At 37.6% G+C, this 20,690-nt stretch overlaps 1 protein-coding gene and 1 long non-coding RNA gene across 4 annotated transcripts in view; one reads left to right on the top strand and one right to left on the bottom strand.

The window, feature by feature from the left end:
• Window positions 1–13,152, top strand: part of LOC121243361 (disease resistance protein RPV1-like) — a 53,013-nt gene extending 39,861 nt beyond the window's left edge. Inside the window, exons 3-5 of one of the 3 annotated variants that reach the window (XM_041141474.1) lie at window positions 10,747–11,028; window positions 11,136–12,218; window positions 12,491–13,152. In XM_041141474.1, coding sequence (XP_040997408.1) covers window positions 10,747–11,028; window positions 11,136–12,218; window positions 12,491–12,586 — 1,461 coding nt within the window. In that variant the 3' untranslated portion in view covers window positions 12,587–13,152. Of the gene's footprint in view, window positions 1–10,746; window positions 11,029–11,135; window positions 12,219–12,473 lie in introns of all 3 variants that reach the window. The other 2 variants (XM_041141476.1, XM_041141475.1) reach the window with 2 other exon arrangements.
• Window positions 13,153–14,771: 1,619 nt separating this feature from the next.
• Window positions 14,772–18,731, bottom strand: LOC121243367. The gene is made up of 2 exons (XR_005936118.1): window positions 18,033–18,731; window positions 14,772–15,009 (listed from the first exon to the last, which is right to left on the bottom strand). It is a non-coding gene; the product is annotated as an uncharacterized LOC121243367 (long non-coding RNA).
• Window positions 18,732–20,690: the final 1,959 nt, after the last annotated feature.

Below are 20,690 nucleotides of genomic sequence, written 5' to 3'. Positions count from 1 at the left end.
GAGTTCCTTATTAAAGATTTTGCTCAATACATTAGAAGATTTCAAGTTCATAAAAGTTGATTGAAATGCATGATTTCCTACATATGAGTCATCGGCCAATCTTATGGATGAAGTGAGATTATTGGTGCTTTATGTTTGATGTGTTAAGAATTATTTTTTTTATTATGTTAGGGTTTGTATGTTTCGGCTCTTACAAGAATATTATTGTGAATGTATGCTTTTGATTAATATGAATGCCTTTAAATTTCTTATAAAGGAACATGTACGCATGTTCTAATATTTTCAAGCCGTAATGCAATACATATTGCATGCATGAATGTCTTATGGTATGATGAAGCATTTCGACCTGTCATGTGTCACATGAAAGTTCTAAGTTTCATTCTCATGTCACATGCATTGGGATTGTTTTTTTTTTTTTTTTTTTTTTTTGAAAAATAGTCTTTTAAAAGCAAAGTTTTATCACGACCCCAAATGTTGGGACGAAAATATCCTACTGGAACTCATCTGTCCTCTCAGGAGTGTTTAAAATGGAAGGATAACCCCTGGGTCAAAGAAGCACAGTCGATGGGTTTCGAATGGATCCTAAAAGAAAATGATGCCGGAGCGAGATCACACCTAAAAATAGTGGGTGCACCACGATGAAGGTGAAAAGCAAACTACCGTAATAAGACAGATTAAGACGTAGTCACCTTGGTCAAAAAGGCCAATGGTTGATGCGGTAACTAGCAGGGAACACACGGTGCATAGGGGAGCCGTGAGGTATCCAAATATGTTCAATGACAAGAAAGGCCTTGGGCTCAAAAGTTATGTTATGAATTAAGAATTGAGCTCACAAGTATGTTAATGAATGAATATGAAACGAAAGAAAGAGCGTTTTTGAAAGGAATAAGTCATGAAGCTTTTGAACTATAATGTCTTCAAAAGTCAAGTGCATAAGAAAGTTTCATGTCCATGCACTCATTGTCAAGTTGCTTTCATATGCATATGATATCTGTTACACGTTATTTGTTTACTTACTGAGATTTCTTGAAATCTCACTGTTGTAATTTTTCATTATCATTCCATTGCCAGGTAAACAGAATCACTAGCCATGGAAGGAATCTGTGAGATGAGGACAAGTTTACCGCGGAAGCTCGTCACCAATCTACTTTAGACCTGCTTGAGGCTTCAGTGCAACGCCTTAAGAAGATTTTAGCTAGTTACCAATGAAGCCGATGTTGGGGTCACTTCTTTGGACCCTGTGAGATATTTAAGATTCAAGAATGAGATGAGTTTTGTGTCAAAACATTTGGAGTAGACCAAAATCTCCACTGTAGAGGCTAAGGAAGTAGCCACGGAGTTGGGTTTGGACATAGACGTCCATCCAATTAGGGGATTATTCTTAAATCTGCTTGAGGATGAGACTTTGGTTCTGACCCATTCTACTTTTAGGAAGGGACGCTCTATTTAGTTTAGAGGGTTTTGGATCCCTTGTTTTTGGGGAGTTCTTTGTGAAACTCTAGTTTTTTTTGAGTTTCTTTTGATGACACTATGTTATGAAATATTTGGGATCTAATGTTTCTGGGTACCATGTTTCTTGTTTCTCTATTTGACTTAAGTTGACTTTTCGTTGCGATATATTGCATACTGCAAATTATCATTAAGTGTATTGCATCTTATCTGTTATGTACAATTGACAAGTAATCCTGATGTTACATGTCCCGACATTTCAGTTTCTGCCAAATCCCAAGCGGGGGCTAGGGGTGCCACACTAGAGGTACTGGTTTGTAAAAAATATCTAGAATGTTATTTGGCTTGATTTTGATGGAGGGATTGGGATGCCTCGAACAACCCCAAGTTGTGACCATTTTCCCAATCTAATATCCATTACAGTTTCATTCTTAATTTCCTTCCATATTCATATTTCTATCACTTTCATATCTTAGTATCTCCTTATTTTTCATTGAGGTTCGTAACAGATTATATAGGACACCAGCATGGACTTTTCAGTTTGAAGCGTTTAGCACCCATTGGAACGATGTAATTTAGTATATATATATATGAATATCTGGATGGAGTAAAATACCCAGATTGTTCAATCTCGGTTTCCTATAAGGTCTCCTTGTCGACAGGTCACAGACCAGTCAAATTTCTGTTGTAAAGGCGCCGATAGGTACGGGCTGCTTGAAATTTGCCAGTATTGAAGGCCTTCCTTGGATCATCATCACCAAATGACCATGGCCTTGGGTCATCGCCTTCGATCGAGCCTTACAGCCGTACGTAGTGGGTCAGATTAGTTGAGAAAGAGTGACCGGAGGTGGGGAGAAGCAGATTGTAGTTGGTCATCGAAAAAGTGAGAGTGAGATGAAAGTATATTTAGGACTAGCAAATCACCATTAACGAGTATTTGTGAAAGAATTTTCTCTGAATGAGCATAGGCTGTCGTAAATGTGATTTGCATCAGGTTGAAAATCAAAATTATCACATTTCCTACACAAATTTCTGTCGTGTGTAATGCAAGTTTGTTGTCACTAAACACTCTCATCATGAATGAATGTATGTCACTGTAAATTAAAGGATATTATCTGCAAATTTTTTCTAATGATGTATGCGTATCACTCATAACTATTAGATATACGACTTTTACCTGTCTTTTTTTTTTTTAATCTGTATATGGACTACATTTATTGAATTAGTTTAGACTATATATGAATCAAGATTAGACTCGAAAATTAAAATTACCACTCTGAAACTATGTTAATCACCAAATATCTTAAAATTTTAACGACTTCACATCAACACCTTGAAGATCCCGCAAAAGAAATAATATTGTACAAGTAATATTTTTGAAACTATTTTGAGTAATGATATATCCACAATATTTTAACAACTTCACATCAACAGCAGCCACATAGCGTGTGTAATGTGTACACTACTACAGTAATTTTCCTCTATAAGAACTCTTAATGGCGTACTCTCCAACCACTCTAACATCCCCTCCATCTTCTTCTTCTTCTTTCTGGAAAAACTGAGCCATAACTTTTGGGCTTTAATGTAATCTGGGGCCGGGATTGCGGCCAATAATGATTTTATTATCTCTGACTCTCTGGCGCTCATGTCTCACCCGCGGTGGTTGTGAGACGTTATAGATTCTTATTTATCATAAAAATGAACTGAAAGTATCAAGAAGAAGTTGCTTTCCTAGCCTTCTCCAAATAGAAAGGAAAAAAATCTATACATAAAACGTTAGTGTAACTACCCTGGGAACTTAAACATACTAGGCTCTACTAAATTACCGTAGCCGGCCGGTTTACAATGGTTCTTGACTCATATACACTAACGTTGTGGTGATTTTATTGTGATTTTACCGTAATTTTGTTATGAGGAGGGACGCGGATGCAAAGAGGGATGCAAAAGCATAAAACACGTATCATTGTTCATATCACTATTTATTACTGTTCACGTTTATAGCGGCTTTTAAGTATAAGGAAATATATATATATATTCAAGTTTTGCTGGATTCATAAAATAATTAAGCTGTCTATAAACAGTAATATCAGTTCGAATATTAAATAAGTTAAACTCGTATAAATTGACTCGACTCGATTTAGATCTGTAAAAAAAAGTTCATCAAGCTAAATTCAGCTCATTTAAGCTTGTTTTAAAGATAGTAAATTACGCGTAAAATACATGTATGTGTTATACATATATTATATATTAGCTGTATTTTGTATATTTAATTATTTATCATTAGTTAATAGTTTAATTGCCTTGTATAATATATAATTACATTATCTGTGCATGCATCGGATATTTCATAAAAATTAATTATACATATATTCATGTACTTTTAAATGTATGACTTTTAAATATATTCAAAGTTTTTTTTTTATAGAGGAAGAACTTATTATAATTCGTGAGCTTTTACTGCCATAAACATATATATGCCATATATTCCTAAGTTGATAAACTGATAATGTCTTTTACATCTTGAATTATTTTATAACATTTTTATATTAACAAAACAATATAAATTATGACAAAATATATATAGAAAGATAACTATTTATTATAATACTTATATAGTCTTCCCTCCCCAAAATAAAAATTTGTATTGACACTTACCATAACATTGCTCCCACAAAAGCCCTGCAAATTACAAAAAAAACATTGTCAACCAACCCGTTTGCAAAAGATATTAAAAAAGTTCTAGTTGACCAAGCAATATCCATGCATATAGCAAGTAGGAAGTATTGAGTTTCTTCTTTAATTTTAATTTTAATTTTAATTTGTTGTTGGTTGAATAAAGGGACGTTCAATAAATTTTCATTTATTTAATTATAAGTATATAATCCTGGTCAAATATATTTTAATTATAAGTATTTAAAAAAAAAACAATCATCAAATTCAAAACAATTGAATCTCAATTAGCAGGCGATCTTTTCTATTTTTATTTAGCGATTAATAGAATAATGAGTCGATTATTCATACCAATGTGAATCCGAGGATCCCGTTTTTTCCGTTTATGCAGATTGGTCACTTTCAGTGGTACTTACTTCATGAAATCCACAAATTCAACCACTGCCAGTTGTTGGAATCTCTGTCTGCATACACATACAATATATATTTATATATATATATATATATATCATCTTGTTCACATAGGCTAGCTAGCTTGCATATAATATATGGACAATACTAATATTATTATTTATGCTATCCATTTAAGCTTTGAAGGAAACACTCATTCCATTAGAATATATAATATATGAGTAATATTATATATTATCTTAAAATGTGCAGATCTTCGTATTCCTTTTAAAAAATAGTGAAACCCACAATTTAAAAATAAGTTTTTTCCTATGGTAATGGATATACTCAATTCTTTCAAGTAAAGTACGTGAGATTTGCATACTCTGCTTTGTTTGTTTTCATAATTTCTCTCAACTCATCTCATCTTATCTAATCATTATAATTTTTTTCAAATTTTAACACAAAATAAAATAAACAATTCAACTTTTTCAAATCTCAAAATAAAAATAATATTAAAGAAATATATTCTAACAATATTTTATTTAATTTTTAATTTTAATCTCATTTCATTTCATTTCATTTCATCTGCAAAAACAAACTAGGCAAATTCTACAAATTTCGTAATATACAATGACTTCTTGGTTTATATTTGAATCTTTGCAACATGTCAATGTCAACCAAACTCTAAGAGATGATGTCAAGGTCAACTATTGTAATAGTTTAGAATTAAATGGAAGAAGATTGATATTGGTGAATACGGATAATTGTATTTTCTTCAAGGGAATAGAATGGAAAGATGAACAGTACCACGCCTTCTTCGAGGGAAGGCACCTCCAGAGTCTAACAGAATAATATTCTTTTAATATCCCTCCCACTACCCCCCTTACAGGGTAATATACTAGAATAGTGAATTACTAAGAAGTCCTTACTTTAAACGGGCTCATGGCCCTTACAACACTAGATTAACTGAAATAAAAACAAGATAGATGTTAGGCTTTCAGACAGCCCACAGCCCATGTTTATTTCTTCATTTGATGACCCAGCCCTCCACTACTCACGGCCCATGCTTCAGACCACTCTTCTTGCGTCCCGACAGTTCCTTCCACTTAGGGTTATCTCACAACACTACACTTCACTTGAGTTACTTATGTTCTTCTCCCATCCGCCATATCACAACTCTCCTCCACTTCAGAAAACCTTGCCCACAAGGTGGGGAAAATCTTCGCACAAACGGTGATGCAGCTCCCACGAAGCCTCTTCTTTCTTCTGTCCTTGCCACCGAACCAACACTTCTACCCACGGTTTGTTTTTTTATTTTCTTGAACCTTTTTTGCAGCACTTCCTCGGGTTCAGGCTTAATGATTCCACTGTTGTCTACAGGGGGCAGCGTTGTAAGGGGTAAGACTCCATGGCTGAGTTTCAGTTTGAGTTGGGAAACGTGAAAAACGTTGTGGATCTGTGCCGTTGACGGGAGCTTCAAGCGATATGCCACTTCACCGATCCTTTGCTCTATCTGATACAGACCATAGTACCTCGGAGAAAGCTTGTGGCTTTGGCGACGGTTAATCGAAGACTGACGGTAGGGTTGTAGTTTGAGGAAGACCCACTCTCCGATCTGGTAATTCCTTTCCTTTCTCTTACTGTTCGCATATTTTCTCATCCTCTCTTGAGCTCTATTTATGTTGTGCTTCAACAAGCCCTATAGTTGATCAAGGTTTCTTAAGGTAATTTCTACCTCCTCTAGCCGTGTTGTGCCTGGAACGTAACTGGTTAATTTGGGTGGACTATATCCATATAATGCCTCGAATGGAGTTATTTTTGTAGATGCATGCATGCTTGAATTATAACACCACTCTGCCAATTCAATCCACTGGGCCCAATCCCTTGGTATGTCACCCACATAACACCTTAAGTAATTTTCCACCCACTTATTGACTGCCTCTGTTTATCCATCCGTTTGTGAATAGTAAGCAGTACTAAAAACCAGTTGGACCCCCTGTAATAAAAATAATTCTTTCCAGAACTTACTTGTGAAAGTGGGGTCTCGATCAGACACTATGGAAACTGGCATGCCATGCGGCTTGAATATATGCTTCATAAAAAGTTGAGCCACCACCTTAGCATTGTAGGGATGACTAATAGGCACAAAATGACTGTACTTGGTAAATCTGTCAACAACAACCCATAAAGCATTAAATTTCCCAGAATTTGGCAACCCTTCAACAAAATCCATCGTAATATATGTCCATGGTTTCAAAGGAATAGGCAAGGGCTGTAAAAGCCCACTAGGCAGAGAGTTGTCAACCTTCATCACTTGACATGTATCACACTCTCTTAAAAAAGCCTTAACATGAGCCTTTTGACCAGGCCAATAGAAATCTCTTTTGAGCCTGTGTAAAGTCTTGTCAAAACCCATATGCCCGCCTATAGGACTACAGTGAATTAACTCCAGTATCTTCTGAATGAGGCCCTGATTAGCTGGTATATAGATTCTGCTCTTGTAGAAAAGCAATCCATTCCTTTCTGTATAGTGGCTATTCAAGTCACCACTTTGATGTTTTTTCCATAACTCTTGTAATGCTGGGTCCTCTTCATACAATGCCTTAATGTCATTAACCCAGTCCCAACTAGGTAGGGATATCACAAATAAAGTTGCTGTAATATCTTCTCTCTGCCTAGACAAGGCATCCGCTACAACATTCTCTCTACCCCTTTTAAACTCCACTACAAAATCGTATCCTAACAATTTAGAAATCCACTTCTGCTGCATAGTGGTTCCAATCCTCTGTTCCAACAGAAATTTAAGGCTTTCATGGTCAGTTTTGACCGCAAAGGCCTGGCCCAGCAAATATGGCCGCCACTTTTGCACCGTTGAAACAAGTGCAAAAAGTTCATTCTCATATGTAGACATCCATACAGCTCTACCCTTCAAAGCCTTGCTGAAAAAAGCTAATGGCTTCCCAGCTTGCATCAAAACTGCACCAATCGCCTCACCCGACGCATCACATTCGATAATAAATGGTGACTGAAAATCAGGTAGTGCCAAGACAGGGGGCTGTGTCACGGCTTCCTTTAAACGATCAAAGGCAGCCTGGGCTTTATCCGTCCAATTAAAACCTTCTTTCTTTAATAATTCTGTCAACGCCCCTGCAACAGCTCCGTACCCCTTTATGAACCTTCGATAGTAACCCGTGAGGCCCAAGAAACCTCTCAGTTCCTTCACTGACCATGGAGTAGGCCAGTCCAACATTGCTCGCAGCTTCTCAGGGTCAGCCCTTACTCCTTTTCCCGAGATGAGGTGGCCCAAGTAGGACACCTCTTCGCACCCAAAACTACACTTGCTCAGTTTAGCATACAACTGGTGCTGCCTCAAAGTATCAAATGTGCTCTTTAAATGATTTACATGAGCTGCTGCATCTTGGCTGTAAACTTAGATATCGTCAAAAAAAACTAAAATGAATTTTCTGAGATACGGTTTAAAAACATGGTTCATCAAGCTTTGGAAGGTTGAGGGAGCATTAGTTAGGCCAAATGGCATAACTAAAAACTCGTAGTGCCCTTCATGAGTCCGAAATGCAGTCTTTGGAACGTCCTCGGGTTTCACCCTTATTTGGTGGTAGCCCGACCTCAAGTCCAGCTTTGAAAATACTTTAGCCCCATGTAGTTCATCCAGCAACTCTTCTACCACTGGTATAGGATATCTATCATTGATAGTTGCACTGTTTAATGCCCTATAATCGACACATAAACGCCAAGTACCATCTGCCTTTCTCACCAACAAAACAGGTGATGAATACGGGCTTTGACTGGGTCTAATAACCCCAGAATCCAGCAACTCCCTGACAATTTTTTCAATTTCATCTTTTTGGAAGTAAGGGTAGCGATATGGTCGAACTGAGATAGGGTTGGTTCAAGGTTGTAGGGTAATGGCATGGTCATGGGAACGGGTTGGGGGTAAGCCTTTTGGGTTGGCAAAAATGTCAGGATAATGGCTAATGAGTTTCTGGACAGATTCTGGAATCTGGTTGTTTTGGTGTTTGGCTGTATTTTCGATAAATTGTAAAAGTATTCCTTTATTCTCCAATTGGCTGCACTCATGAATGGACCCCTCTTCAATCCAAGTGTTGCTATTAAGACCCTTCAACTGCACAGTAGCTTGTTTGGAAGTAAATTGCATTGTTAGGTCCTTAAAGTTCTCCTAATGATTGCAACCATTGAATCCCAAGAACCATATCACAACCTGCCAAAACCAGCACATACATATCCACCAAAAAACTGGACTCTTGGATAGAAACATTCACTCCTGTCACCTTGCCTTCACTATCCACCAACTCCCCATTTGCCACCATAACTCTAATTTTTTCTTTAGGTATTAAGGGTATGTGAACCCTTGAAATGGCTACCAATTTTTCCTTTGACACGCATAGTCTTAGGGTTCCTAGAACCCGTGATGGCATATAGAGAAATTTCAGGGGTCCCTTCCAAAAGACAAAGGGGTTCGACACTCACCTGACCAGAGGACTGGTCCTTCCCTTCCGGAGGTTGCTCAACCTCATCCTCTACTTCCTTAATCAAATACAACTTAGGACTAGTACATCGATGTCCTGGATGCCACTTGGAGTCACAGTGGTAGCACAATCCTTTTTCTCTACGTGTTTTCATCTGGTTTGGGCTTATTTTCTGGACAGGTACAATAGCTTTTTGGTAGGTATGATTGGGTGATGTGGACGGATTGTTAGGCTATGTTTGGGACTTGGTTGCTGCAGGTTCTGTGTGTTGATAGAAGGAATGTCGTGTTTGGGTCTTTTTGTGGAGTGAGGATTTCTCTTCTTGTATTTTGGCTAAGCCATAAGCTTGGATTAAATTGTTGGGATTAAACATTCTGACTGTCAACCGAATGTCATCCCTCAAACCACTGAGAAAACAACTCAGTTTGTATGGCTCAGATAAGCCTTTCAAGTGGTTGGAGAGTGTCTCAAAGGCTGACTTATACTCCTCAACAGAGCCAACCTGCCTTAGCCTAGTAAGTTGCTCCATAGGATCATCATAACTACTAGGACCAAATCTAATTAATAAGGCTTGCACAAACTCCTCCCAACCACATAACAAGCCAGATTCATCCATATCCCAAAACCAAACTAATGCCCTTCCAGCCACATGAAATGAGACCAATCTCAAAAGGTGTTGTGGTAGTGTGTTATGAAATGTAAAAAACTGGTTTACCTTGTAAAGCCAGCCGTGTGGATCCTCTCCATCAAATACTGGAAAATCAAGCCTCACAGATCTTGGTTGTAGCTCACCACCATGAGGTATGAGATGCTGTTGGTCCTCTTCATGATTTGTTTGTTCTGAGTTGGTTTGTCGTAAAAAGAGGAAGTAATGCGATAAGCCAAGTACTTTGTCGTAAAAAGGTTTTAGTAGTTGTTGATGATGTGGATCAAACCCAACAATTAGAGGCACTGGCAAACCGGCGGGATTGGTTTGGTGGAGGGAGTATAATTCTTATAACAACAAGAGATAAGGATGTGTTGATAAAACGTGGATTGGCTGAAGATGAAATATATAGGGCTAAAAGATTGGATGATGATGAAGCTCTCCAACTCTTTAGTTGGAAAGTATTCGAGAATGACCTCCCTCTACAAGGTTTTGTGGAGCTTTCCAAACAGATTATACATTATGCTAATGGCCTTCCTTTAGCTCTTGAAGTTTTGGGTCTATTCTTATCATGTGGGAATAATGTAGATTTTTGGAAAAGTGCTCTGAGAGGTCTAAGAGAAAACCCCAAGAAAGAAATTGTGGATATACTTAAAATAAGTTTCGATGGACTCGAGGAAAACGAGCAAAAAATGTTTCTAGATATTGCATGTTACTTCAAAGGGGAGAAGTATGTCGACCGTGTCAAGAGCATACTAGAAAGTTGTAATTATCACCCAAGCAGTGGTATAGAGATTCTTATCAACAAGTCTCTCATAACAATCTCGGGAGGAAGACTGTGGATGCATGATCTACTCCGAGAAATGGGTCATGAAATTGTTCGTCGCCAATCTCAGGGAGATCTTGGCAAACAGTGTAGGTTGTGGCTTACTAATGATATCATTCGTGTACTGAAGAACAATAGTGTAAGTGGATCTTAGAATAATAAGCTCGTTGAATTGCATATGTTAATGCAATTAAAATTTTCAGTATACTTGATTATATCATGCACTGCACGAATTTGTTCTCGTTGGTCACTAGGGAACAAATAGGATCGAAGGCATAGTCCTAAACTCTCCTCCACAAGAAGAATTACACTTGAATTCTGATGTCTTCTCGGAGATGAAGAACTTAAGATTGCTCAAGATCATAGGTAATGTGCACCTTTCTCAGGGCCTTAGTTATCTTTCTACAGAGTTGCGGGTTATGGAGTGGCATGGATATCCTTTAAAATCTCTGCCAATGAGTTTCCGGCAACCTGATAAACTCTTTGAACTGAGTATGTGTTCCAGCCACATTCAGCAACTGTGGCAGGGAACCAAGGTAAGATGTTTGCTTGAATAAAAGTGTTTTTTTTTTCTGAATTCTAAAAAACTAATAAATTAATGTATGCATCAAAGTTAATTCCCATATTTATTGTTATATCCCAGAGTTTATACAAGCTAGAGCATGTTGACCTTAGTGACTCTCGGTACTTGGTGGAGACCCCGGACTTCACTAATGCCCCAAATCTTAAGAGGCTGATTCTTCGTGGCTGTACAAAATTGCGTAATCTCCACTCATCGGTTGGAGCTCTAAAACGCCTTATTCTTCTGAATTTGAAAGGTTGCACATCTCTTACTAGTCTTCCCTGTAACATTAGCTGGGATTCCCTAGAAATTTTGATTCTTTCTGGCTGTACGAGACTCTGGAAGTTTCCAGAAACGGTAGGAAATATGAATCGTTTGAGGCAACTTGATTTGGATGGGATTGCATTAGAAGAACTTCCATCATCAATTGGGCATTTAACTGGCCTTACTTATTTGAGTTTGAGAGGCTGCAAAAGACTCTTGAGTCTTCCGAGTGCCATTTGTGGTTTGACATCTCTTAAAACTCTCGCTCTCTTTGGTTGTTCACAACTTGAGGAAATGCCTGAGGGACTAGGGAATTTGGAACATCTGGAGGAGCTCGATTTAAGTGAAACCGCTATAAGGCAATTTCCATCCTCCATTACACGTCTACAAAATCTTAGATTATTGTCCTTCCAAGGATGTTCAGGTCTGCCACCTAAGTCGTTTCTCAAACGATTAGTAACTTGGTTTTGGGGGAACCCCGACACTTGTTTGGTGTTGCGTACTTCGTTGTCAAGTGCTCTATGCAGCTTGAAGAAATTAGATTTGAGTAATTGCCATTTAAAAGATGGAGCAATTCCCAGTGACCCAAGTGAATTATCATCACTGCTAGCTCTAGATCTAAGTGGAAACGATTTCACGCTCTTACCTGAAAGCATCTCTCAACTTTCGAAGCTTGTTATCATTTTCTTGAGACGTTGTTGCCAGCTTCAATCATTGCCAGAACTTCCGTCAAGTACAGCATACGTTGATGCTCTAGATTGTATCTCATTGGAAACACGTTCTAATAAACTTCATGCATGGGTATCAGATGAAACTGGATTAGCTACTCTAAACTGGTTCCGTAAGCCACGTCGATTGAAAGATGGACAACGCGACCTATTGAAAGAAAGAACCATTAAGGTATGTTAGTTTCTTCTCTCTTGCACCATCAAACTTTTAACTTTATTTCAAATTGCTACAATCCCTTGTCAAATATCATATAGAGGCTTTTAAATGTTAAATGTACGGTCAAATTATAGTGCTTTTTAAGAACAATATTAAAAGTTGCAATTTAAGAACAGTAATTTGGACTGAAATCATGGATATTGAATGGTTTAACTTGACAAAATGTCATATTAATATACCTAGCTAGTTAGTTGAACCATAAAAAGTTAGCTTTCTGTTTTTCATAGGCACACATCGATGTTGCAGCCAGAGGAGTAGGAATTCCAATGTGGTTCCAGAATCAAGAGTATGGATTCCTCGATTACAATCGGGTTGCATCCTGATTTCGGTGATAGTAGAAAGTGGTTCGGATATGCTCTTTATTTTGTCTTTGAAATCAATGACCTTGAAAGTTGGGAGTCAACACGTTTTATGAGGTTTGATTCTGAGGAGCTTGTGTTTCATTTTGTTACCGATGAAGGTCCTCTCAAAGCCCTCCTAAAGTTCGATACACTCCAGAAATTCTCCAGTACTATTGATACACCAGCAGGACATTGGATATATGTAGAACGCATCTGGTTTGACAAAAAGTCAAAGCAAGTGGATAAATGGAATTACATTGAGGTTTCAATTACGATTGGCAATCCGTTCATGAAGGTGGAAAAGTGTGGGGCTCAGCTAGTACACGAGCAAAATGTCCAAGAGTTTATCGATGCAGTTTTATCGCATCCTCATTGAATTTTTTACGAATACAAATTCAATTAGGAGTTTGGCTAATAGAATTCAAAAATAATTTACATTGAATTATACAATTTTAAAAGGATATGACTTTAGCTACAGTAATTTATGATTGATGGTTATAATATTTGGTGATCACTGTTGTTAGACCAAATTGATTAAAAAATATTTTTAAGTACTTGTTATTTCATTTGCTTTTCTTTTGCACTATTTATTTCTTTTCAAATTTTTTTTTTTTTTTTTTTTTTTTTTGGAGGGGGGATTTGTGCTTTGTTCTAGTGCTCCCACGGCTTCGATTTGAGGTGGAAACAAAAAGAAATTAAATGGTGTTTTTTTAGATAAAAATGTAATTGACATATGATTTTTTTTTAATGGTGTTGTATTAAATATTTAGAATGTATTTGCTACACTCCAGAAATATTGCTCTGCATTTGTATTAATGTATTTCCATGTACCTCTTAATTTAGAAAAAAATTAATTGAAAAAAAAATATTATTAAATTTATAATATTTTATTATTATTTTGACTAATAAATAGATAATCTAACGTTGGAATAAGTTTTGAGTGAAATAGCCAAATACAAAATCATGTTATATTATGCAAATTTTGTATTTGCATAATCTAATGCTAATGTTTAGAAAATGACTCAAAAATTACGATGGAAATGAGCATTTCAAATTCCAGAGCTTTCTGATACGTGTTCATATATGGCCCACGGATTCATGTCCTAGGAAACCGGCTTGCTAGGTGGAGGTCATTTGACTCCTAACTAATGTTGGACCATAACATACCCCCACCTTTCAAGACCAACGCCCACGTTGGTCGAGCACTATGGGAGGCTTTCACCAAGCTAGGGCAACATGACCCGTCCCACTAGGTCCAAAGCCGGCCACTCTGCAAGCCTAGTCAGTTAGGCGAGACAGTATGGAAGCCCACAACCGACTCTAATACCATTTGTTAAAGACCTAACCATTAATCCAAAAGTCCTTAACACTCTCTGCGAAGTAGCTATCAAGGTGGTTCTAGTTTTCCTTTCTAAACTTGATTACGCCGAAGAATGTTGGTGAAATAGAATGTAGTGGTCCAATCTATTGCATAAAGGTTTTACCTCAAATGAAATATTAGAATGCAACTCAAAGAATTAAAGTAGTTGTTCTGTCGAGGACCCAGGCTGCATTAATAGTGACTCGACCATCCATCTGAAAACACCACTTGAATCCTTGCTTCTCAGATGCTATGAGGTATTTCTCTCTCTCTCTCTCTCTCTAAATGTGATATATATCCCTATAGTTTACAGGTACACTATGCACAAAGCAACAAGCACAAGTATGTTTTCCGCTAAGTGCATCCCCGCTATGGTTCGCACTTCATGGTATGGGGCCTGTAGTTAGTGTCGACCTACCTCCAAATTTATATGATGACAAGGGGTGTGTGGGATTTTCTATATATGTTAGTTATGTTATCCGCGGCCAGATAGGTGTTTCCCACGACATCTTTGGTCATTTGGATGCATATGATGATGATCTCGAATTATGTTTTTTGGTCTTCCCCCCCACCCCAAACACAATCGTTGCTGGGCCAAGTAGACTTTTTCTATTCCACATACCTCATGTCTTTTTCACTGATAAGTTGAATCAACGAAGCAAGATCCAAGCTTCATTTGGAACCAACGATCAAAATATGGAGGTTGTAATGTGTGGAATCCGTGTCGTATACGAGCAAGAATTGATTGGGATTGTCCATACAATAGTAGACTGTGTATCAAGGAGTCCGGATATCCACCGTCAAAGCTATCTCCAAAGTTTTGTAAATCAAGTCAATAATCTGCCAAACTATGTATATGATCAAGCTATATCAACTAAGTGCAATCCAATATTACCAGGAGAAAGGCCTTGTTCTTTTGGTTACTTCTCAACGGAAAGGTTAAGTTTTTGCTTAAACAATTTAATTTTCTAATGAATCTAGAGCTAGGCTCATTAACTTTAATTTTATAAGCTTTAGAACTGATATGTTTTTTTTTTTTTTATTTCTCATTAATTGATCTACAAAAATGTAGGAAGAATCAATTCTCGGAAAAGCTTCCATCAAATGAGAAATGTCTACTCAAATAATTGCTGGAAGGGTTTCAAAAGATTTGAGTTCTAATTTTATTAATGCTGGAGCAGTTTATTTTACTGAATTCAGCAAAGGAAACTACAAGAAAATAGGTATTTTTCAGCGATTTTATGATCGTTGCAAAAAAAATTGCTGCAATTAACCCCTATTTGCGGCGATTTTTGTCTCGCCGTTGAAATCCAACACAATGTATTTGAAATGTTGAGGGTGAAATTACTGTTCACTTATTTGCAGTGACTTTTTGGACTTTTGCGGCGAGTTATTGTCGCCGGAAACAATTGCCACAATAGATACATTTTCGACGATTTAATATTTATTAGCGGCGAATAAAAAGTGTTGGAAATATCCTTTTATAAAAAATTTATGAAAAATTATAGATGACTATTTACGGCAAATCTTTAGTCGTCAGAAATGAGCAATTCCAACAATTTGTTAAACCGTCAAAAATAGCAGTTCCACTTTTGTGTCGACTTATGGAGCATTTGCAGCGAGTTAATATCGACGCAAATAAAATTTATTTCTGAAACCGTGTTTTATTTTCGACGACTACTAAAATCGCCACATATTCCAAGAAAATAGGCTATTTCCAGCAATTTTAAGATCGCCGCAAAAACTATTTAGTGATTAGAATTTTGTAAATGTATGAAAACTGTACAAAATTTTTTCCAGCGACCTTTAGTCTCCGCAATTGAATATTTCGAGCGATATTTTATTCGTTGCTAATGACTTTTAGGGGTGAAAACCGACGTCATCGACGCGGTTTTTGGGCAAAACCGACGCTGACCGACTTCTGAAAAAACAAAAGAGGCACCAACCGTAACCGGTCGATGGGGAGGAGGAAACCGATCGAGGCGGTTCTCGGTCGGCGTCGGTTCTCTGGCGGTTCTACTGAGAGAATAATGAGAGAGAGAGAGAGAGAGAGAGAGAGTTGCATAGGAGAGAGAGAGAGAGAGTTGCAGAGATTGGATTTGGGAGAAGAAGGGGCTGGGGGAGAAGAAGGGGCTGGGGAAGAAGACGACTCATCTCGAAACGACGTCATTTGGTTTAATGCCAAACGGCATCGTTTCCATTATTTGTTGTAATACTTATTAACAGAAACGACGCCGAGAACGGCGTCGTTTCGATAAGAGTATATTTAAAAAAAAAAAGATTTTATTATATCGATCGGTTCAACAGTCCGGTCCAGCTTCAAACCGAGACCGAACTGCTGAACATCGATTTCTTCAAATTACCACCGCACACCTACCGGTTCTCCATTGGTTCCGGCCGGTTCCTGATGCGGCCGGTCGGTTGGTTCGCATCGGTGGTGGCCGGTGGCATCGGTTTTTGTAAAGCCTTAATGACTTTTATAATTTTCAGCAAGTTTTATGCTATTTGTGGCGATATTAAGATGCCGCAAAAAGCTAATAAAATTAAATTGCCCGCTTGTTTTCCCTTCATTTCACTCCAGTCGTTTCGCCCCCCCCCCCTTCTCTCTCCCCAACTCTTCCTTCTCGAGCACAACCCACGCCGCCGTGCGAATCTGGCGTCAACATTCCCACCACCACCTCACCTCGACAGCCACCCTCTCTTTCTTCCCAGCCCGCCACCGATCTCTTGCCTCCCCGAATCTGGCGTCACCCCTCTCTCTCTCTCGGATTTCTCTATGTCGCCACCACTTGGGGCGCCGTTCGCCACACCCACACGTCGACGCCGTCGCCAGTTCTCCATCGAAGCCCCCTTCTCCTCCACGCCTAGCCCGGCAGCCCCAGGCCCTCCCTCTCTCCTTTGCTCTGTTCGCAACCCACGTCCATCAATGCAAGATAAGTTTTTGTGCAATGTTTAAGGCTTAAGATTGTTAATCTTGCTATTTAATTTATTTATTTTAGCAAGGTTTCCTTCAGTAATTTAGTGTGATAAGATGCCCCTATTTTGTCAAACGATCGAAGATCACCAATAATGTTGTGTTTTCCTGCTCATGAGGGTAGACCATTGCTGAAGTCTAGGGATTTATCCTCCCATACTAATGAAAAAACTTCCCATACTAGGTTCTGCATAGCAAGGATTGTATCAACTCAGTGGGTAACTTGGAATTACTTTTGATTTTTTGCTCCACATTTTTTTTCAAAGATGGCCAAAAGAAGATTGTGGTAACCCTTGTAGAAGCTCTCCATCTTTGGGTGCTGATCTCCACTTGGCAGATGGCTCCCACAATCTTGGAGGATATCCAATTCTCGTGGGTTTGATCTTCTGAGACGTTGAGGCCAAACATGTTCCTTGATATTGCTCTTATAAATGTTGCAGTATTTCTTCCTACGCATAATTTTGGTATTTATTGATTAATTTCTTGATGTCAAGCAATTCACGGGCTCAGTGACCTTGATCTCATAGTTTAGATAAGCGTATACGCACATGCTGGAAACAAGAAATCTTGATTGCATCTTTAATTTTTATGGAAACATAAATGAGCTAGTAGAACTATACTTTGATTGTGTCAGGCAGTCAGTCAATTGTTTTTTTTTTATAATTATTACAAGGAAAAAAAAACTGTTTCTTCTCCAGACTTGCTTGCAACTGGGATTTTTTTAAGACATTGTAACTTGTCTTTTTACTCTAAATTATGTTATTTATGGCTCTGTTTTAGTACCCTTAAAACTTTAAAGTACATATTCCTTGAGCAAATTTAGTTCACATAGTTAGATAGTAATTTTTGGTCCGCTAAAAGCACTGGGGGATAGAAAATAGAAAGATAAGTTATCTATTTCAGTTCAAAATTTAAATGTTAAATGTACGGTCAAATTATAGTGCTTTTTTTACCCTACTTGGTGAAGATAAGGACACTATAATATCATCTCAAGTTCATAAAATGGACGATGCCAACAAGATTAAGTACTAACGGAAGCCACTTAAATGAGTAATAAAAGTTGCAATTTAAGAACAGTAATTTCATAATTTTACCAGGAGTTTTGTAAATCATGTCATAATCTGCCAAACTATGTTTATGATCAAGCTATATCAACTAAGTGCAATTCAATATTACCAGAAGAAAGGCCCTGTTCTTTTGGTTACTTCTCAACGGAAGGTTAAGTTTTTGCTTAAACAATTTAATTTTTCCAATGAATCTAGAGCCAGGCTCATTAACTTTAATTTTATAAGCTTCAGAACTGATATGTTTTCTTTTTTTATTTCTCATTAATTGATCTGGAAAAATGTAGGAAGAATCATTTCTCAGAAAAGCTTCTATCAAATAGTGAAAAACAGAACAGAAAAGCTTCGATCAAATAGTGAAGAATAGAAAAGCTTCCATCAAATAGGAAGAATCAATTCTCGGAAAAGCTTCCATCAAATGAGAAATGCCTGGCTCAAATAATTGCTGGAAGGGTTTCAAAAGATTTGAGTTCTATTTTTATTAATGCTGGAGCAGTGTATTTGAATGAATTCATCAAAGGAGACCCTGTAAAAGCCTCCCATGTGAATTTAGTTCTAAATCACTTCCAGGTTCCTCTCTCTCTCTCTCTCTCTCTCTCTCTCTCTCTCTCTCTCTCACACACACACAAAGATTGAACATCAAGTCTCCATAATTCTTTATGTTACAGGGACTACAAAGTGATTTTCATGGATATTTCTTTCCTCAAGGTGAAATTCCACCGTGGTTCAATAATCAAAATGATGGACCCTCAATAGAAATCCACTTGCCACTGAATTTGTTTAATAACGAGAGCTAGATGGGATTTGCTAAATGTGTTATTTTGGGTCGCCAAGCTGACCCTCGCAACAAGTCAAATCCAAAAACTTCTACCGGTTGCATTCTTCATTTGGATAGCAATGAAGGTTGTTTGAAACCTCACCTAGCCCTTAGCATCCCTAGATCCAGATTACTGAACACAAACCAATTACTTGTCGTACATTACGTATCACCACAATTCTTCCCAACAAGCTAAACCAATGGAGTCATGTTAAACCTATAGTTGAATGCAACATCCCTAGTGTGGAGACTCAAATGTGTGGGATATGGCTAATGTACATACAAGATGTTAAAGGGTTTGTTCAAACAACGGCAGGGTGTGCAGTAGCTATTCCAAACAGCCAACTTTGCTACTATTATCTATCTTTTGTAGATAAATTGAAGTTTCTGAAAACCCGTGGTAACATAACTAAATCTAGGGAGCGCAACTTTTATGCAGATCACCCCCATAATTAAAAGGTAATCTATTGTCAGCTAGCCCTTTATATGAATGCATCATTATTCATACCTTGATGGGCACCAAGATGGATTTAGTCTTAAAGATCTTTTACAAATTCCAAATGGGCCAATTATAATGTCAAAAGTCAAGAAGATCAAGGAGACAATCCAAATGATTGGTGCAATCCACTTGGGATGAAGCTAGTAAGACTCCAACACTCAAGATGGGCTTCAGAGAAGAAGATCCAGTTTTATATAATCTAAGTTCTTGAAACGAATTCTTCAACAGGTCTAAATTTTTCATTGGCTTGATTTTTGCTTTCTTGGGTGAGTTTTCAAATTGATTGTCGGTTCAAGAGATTCCATTCTCACATATACATATCATACTCCCTACATGAAATATATTAAATTACTTGGGCTATTTTGTAGGCGCTTTGAATCCTTGTCGGAACCTCCATCTATTTGTAAACATGAAGTACATCAACAATGTTCTTCATCAAAAACATTATCGAATGAAAGAGTTTCAAATAGCACTGCTTCAAGAAAGTGTTGAAATAGTTCTACCACCTCGGTATCTAGATTGCACCAGTGACTCAGTTTTCTCATTGAAAACTGATTTTGAGTACTTCCTCCATAAAGGCATCACGATACTTTATTTCCTCACCTGGGGACTCTCTCTCTCTCTCTCTCTCTCTCTCTCTCATACACACACACATTAGTACCATGTTCGGTTTAACAGACCTTTAGGCCTCGTTTGTTTTCAAGAAACATCTCATCTCATCTCATCTTATCTCACCTCATCATTACAACTTTCTCAAATCCCCACACAAAATAAAATAAACAATTCAACTTTTTCAAATCTCAAAACAAAAATAATATTAAAAAATATATTCTAACAATATTTTATTCAACTTTTTAACTTTAATCTCAACTCATCTCATCTCATTTATCTCATCTCTAAAAACAAACGAGCCCTTAATCTATCCTCCACATCCTGTATAAGTACCGCTTATTTGCCTCAGACAAAAGTTCCGTTGTGGTTCAACCATCAAAGTAGGGAGGCGTTTGTGAATATCCAGCTACCTCCAAATGTCATGAATGATAGAAGTTGGATGGGGCTTGCTCTATGTTCTACCTTTTCAATCCACAATGATCAATATTCGACTTATCTCTCTCTTAAAAATCTCGATTCCAATGTTTCTCACGAGCTTATTTGTGAATTGGATACTGATTTAGGTGGGTTGATACTTCTCCTTGTCACACGCCTTACTAAAGAAAAATGCATGTGATTTTATCTACGTGGATTCCTATGGCTAGCCTATATAGCACATGGACTTCTGAGAAATGGCTTGTGAAGCCCATGTAGTCAGATTAAGGCTTTATTTGGAATCAATTGCCCTAACTTGACAGTGCAAAACTGTAGCCTCCGCCTC

Source organism: Juglans microcarpa x Juglans regia, chromosome 8D (assembly GCF_004785595.1).
Source record: "Juglans microcarpa x Juglans regia isolate MS1-56 chromosome 8D, Jm3101_v1.0, whole genome shotgun sequence".
Taxonomy (NCBI): domain Eukaryota; kingdom Viridiplantae; phylum Streptophyta; class Magnoliopsida; order Fagales; family Juglandaceae; genus Juglans; species Juglans microcarpa x Juglans regia.
This window is presented reverse-complemented; position numbering and strand designations above follow the sequence as displayed.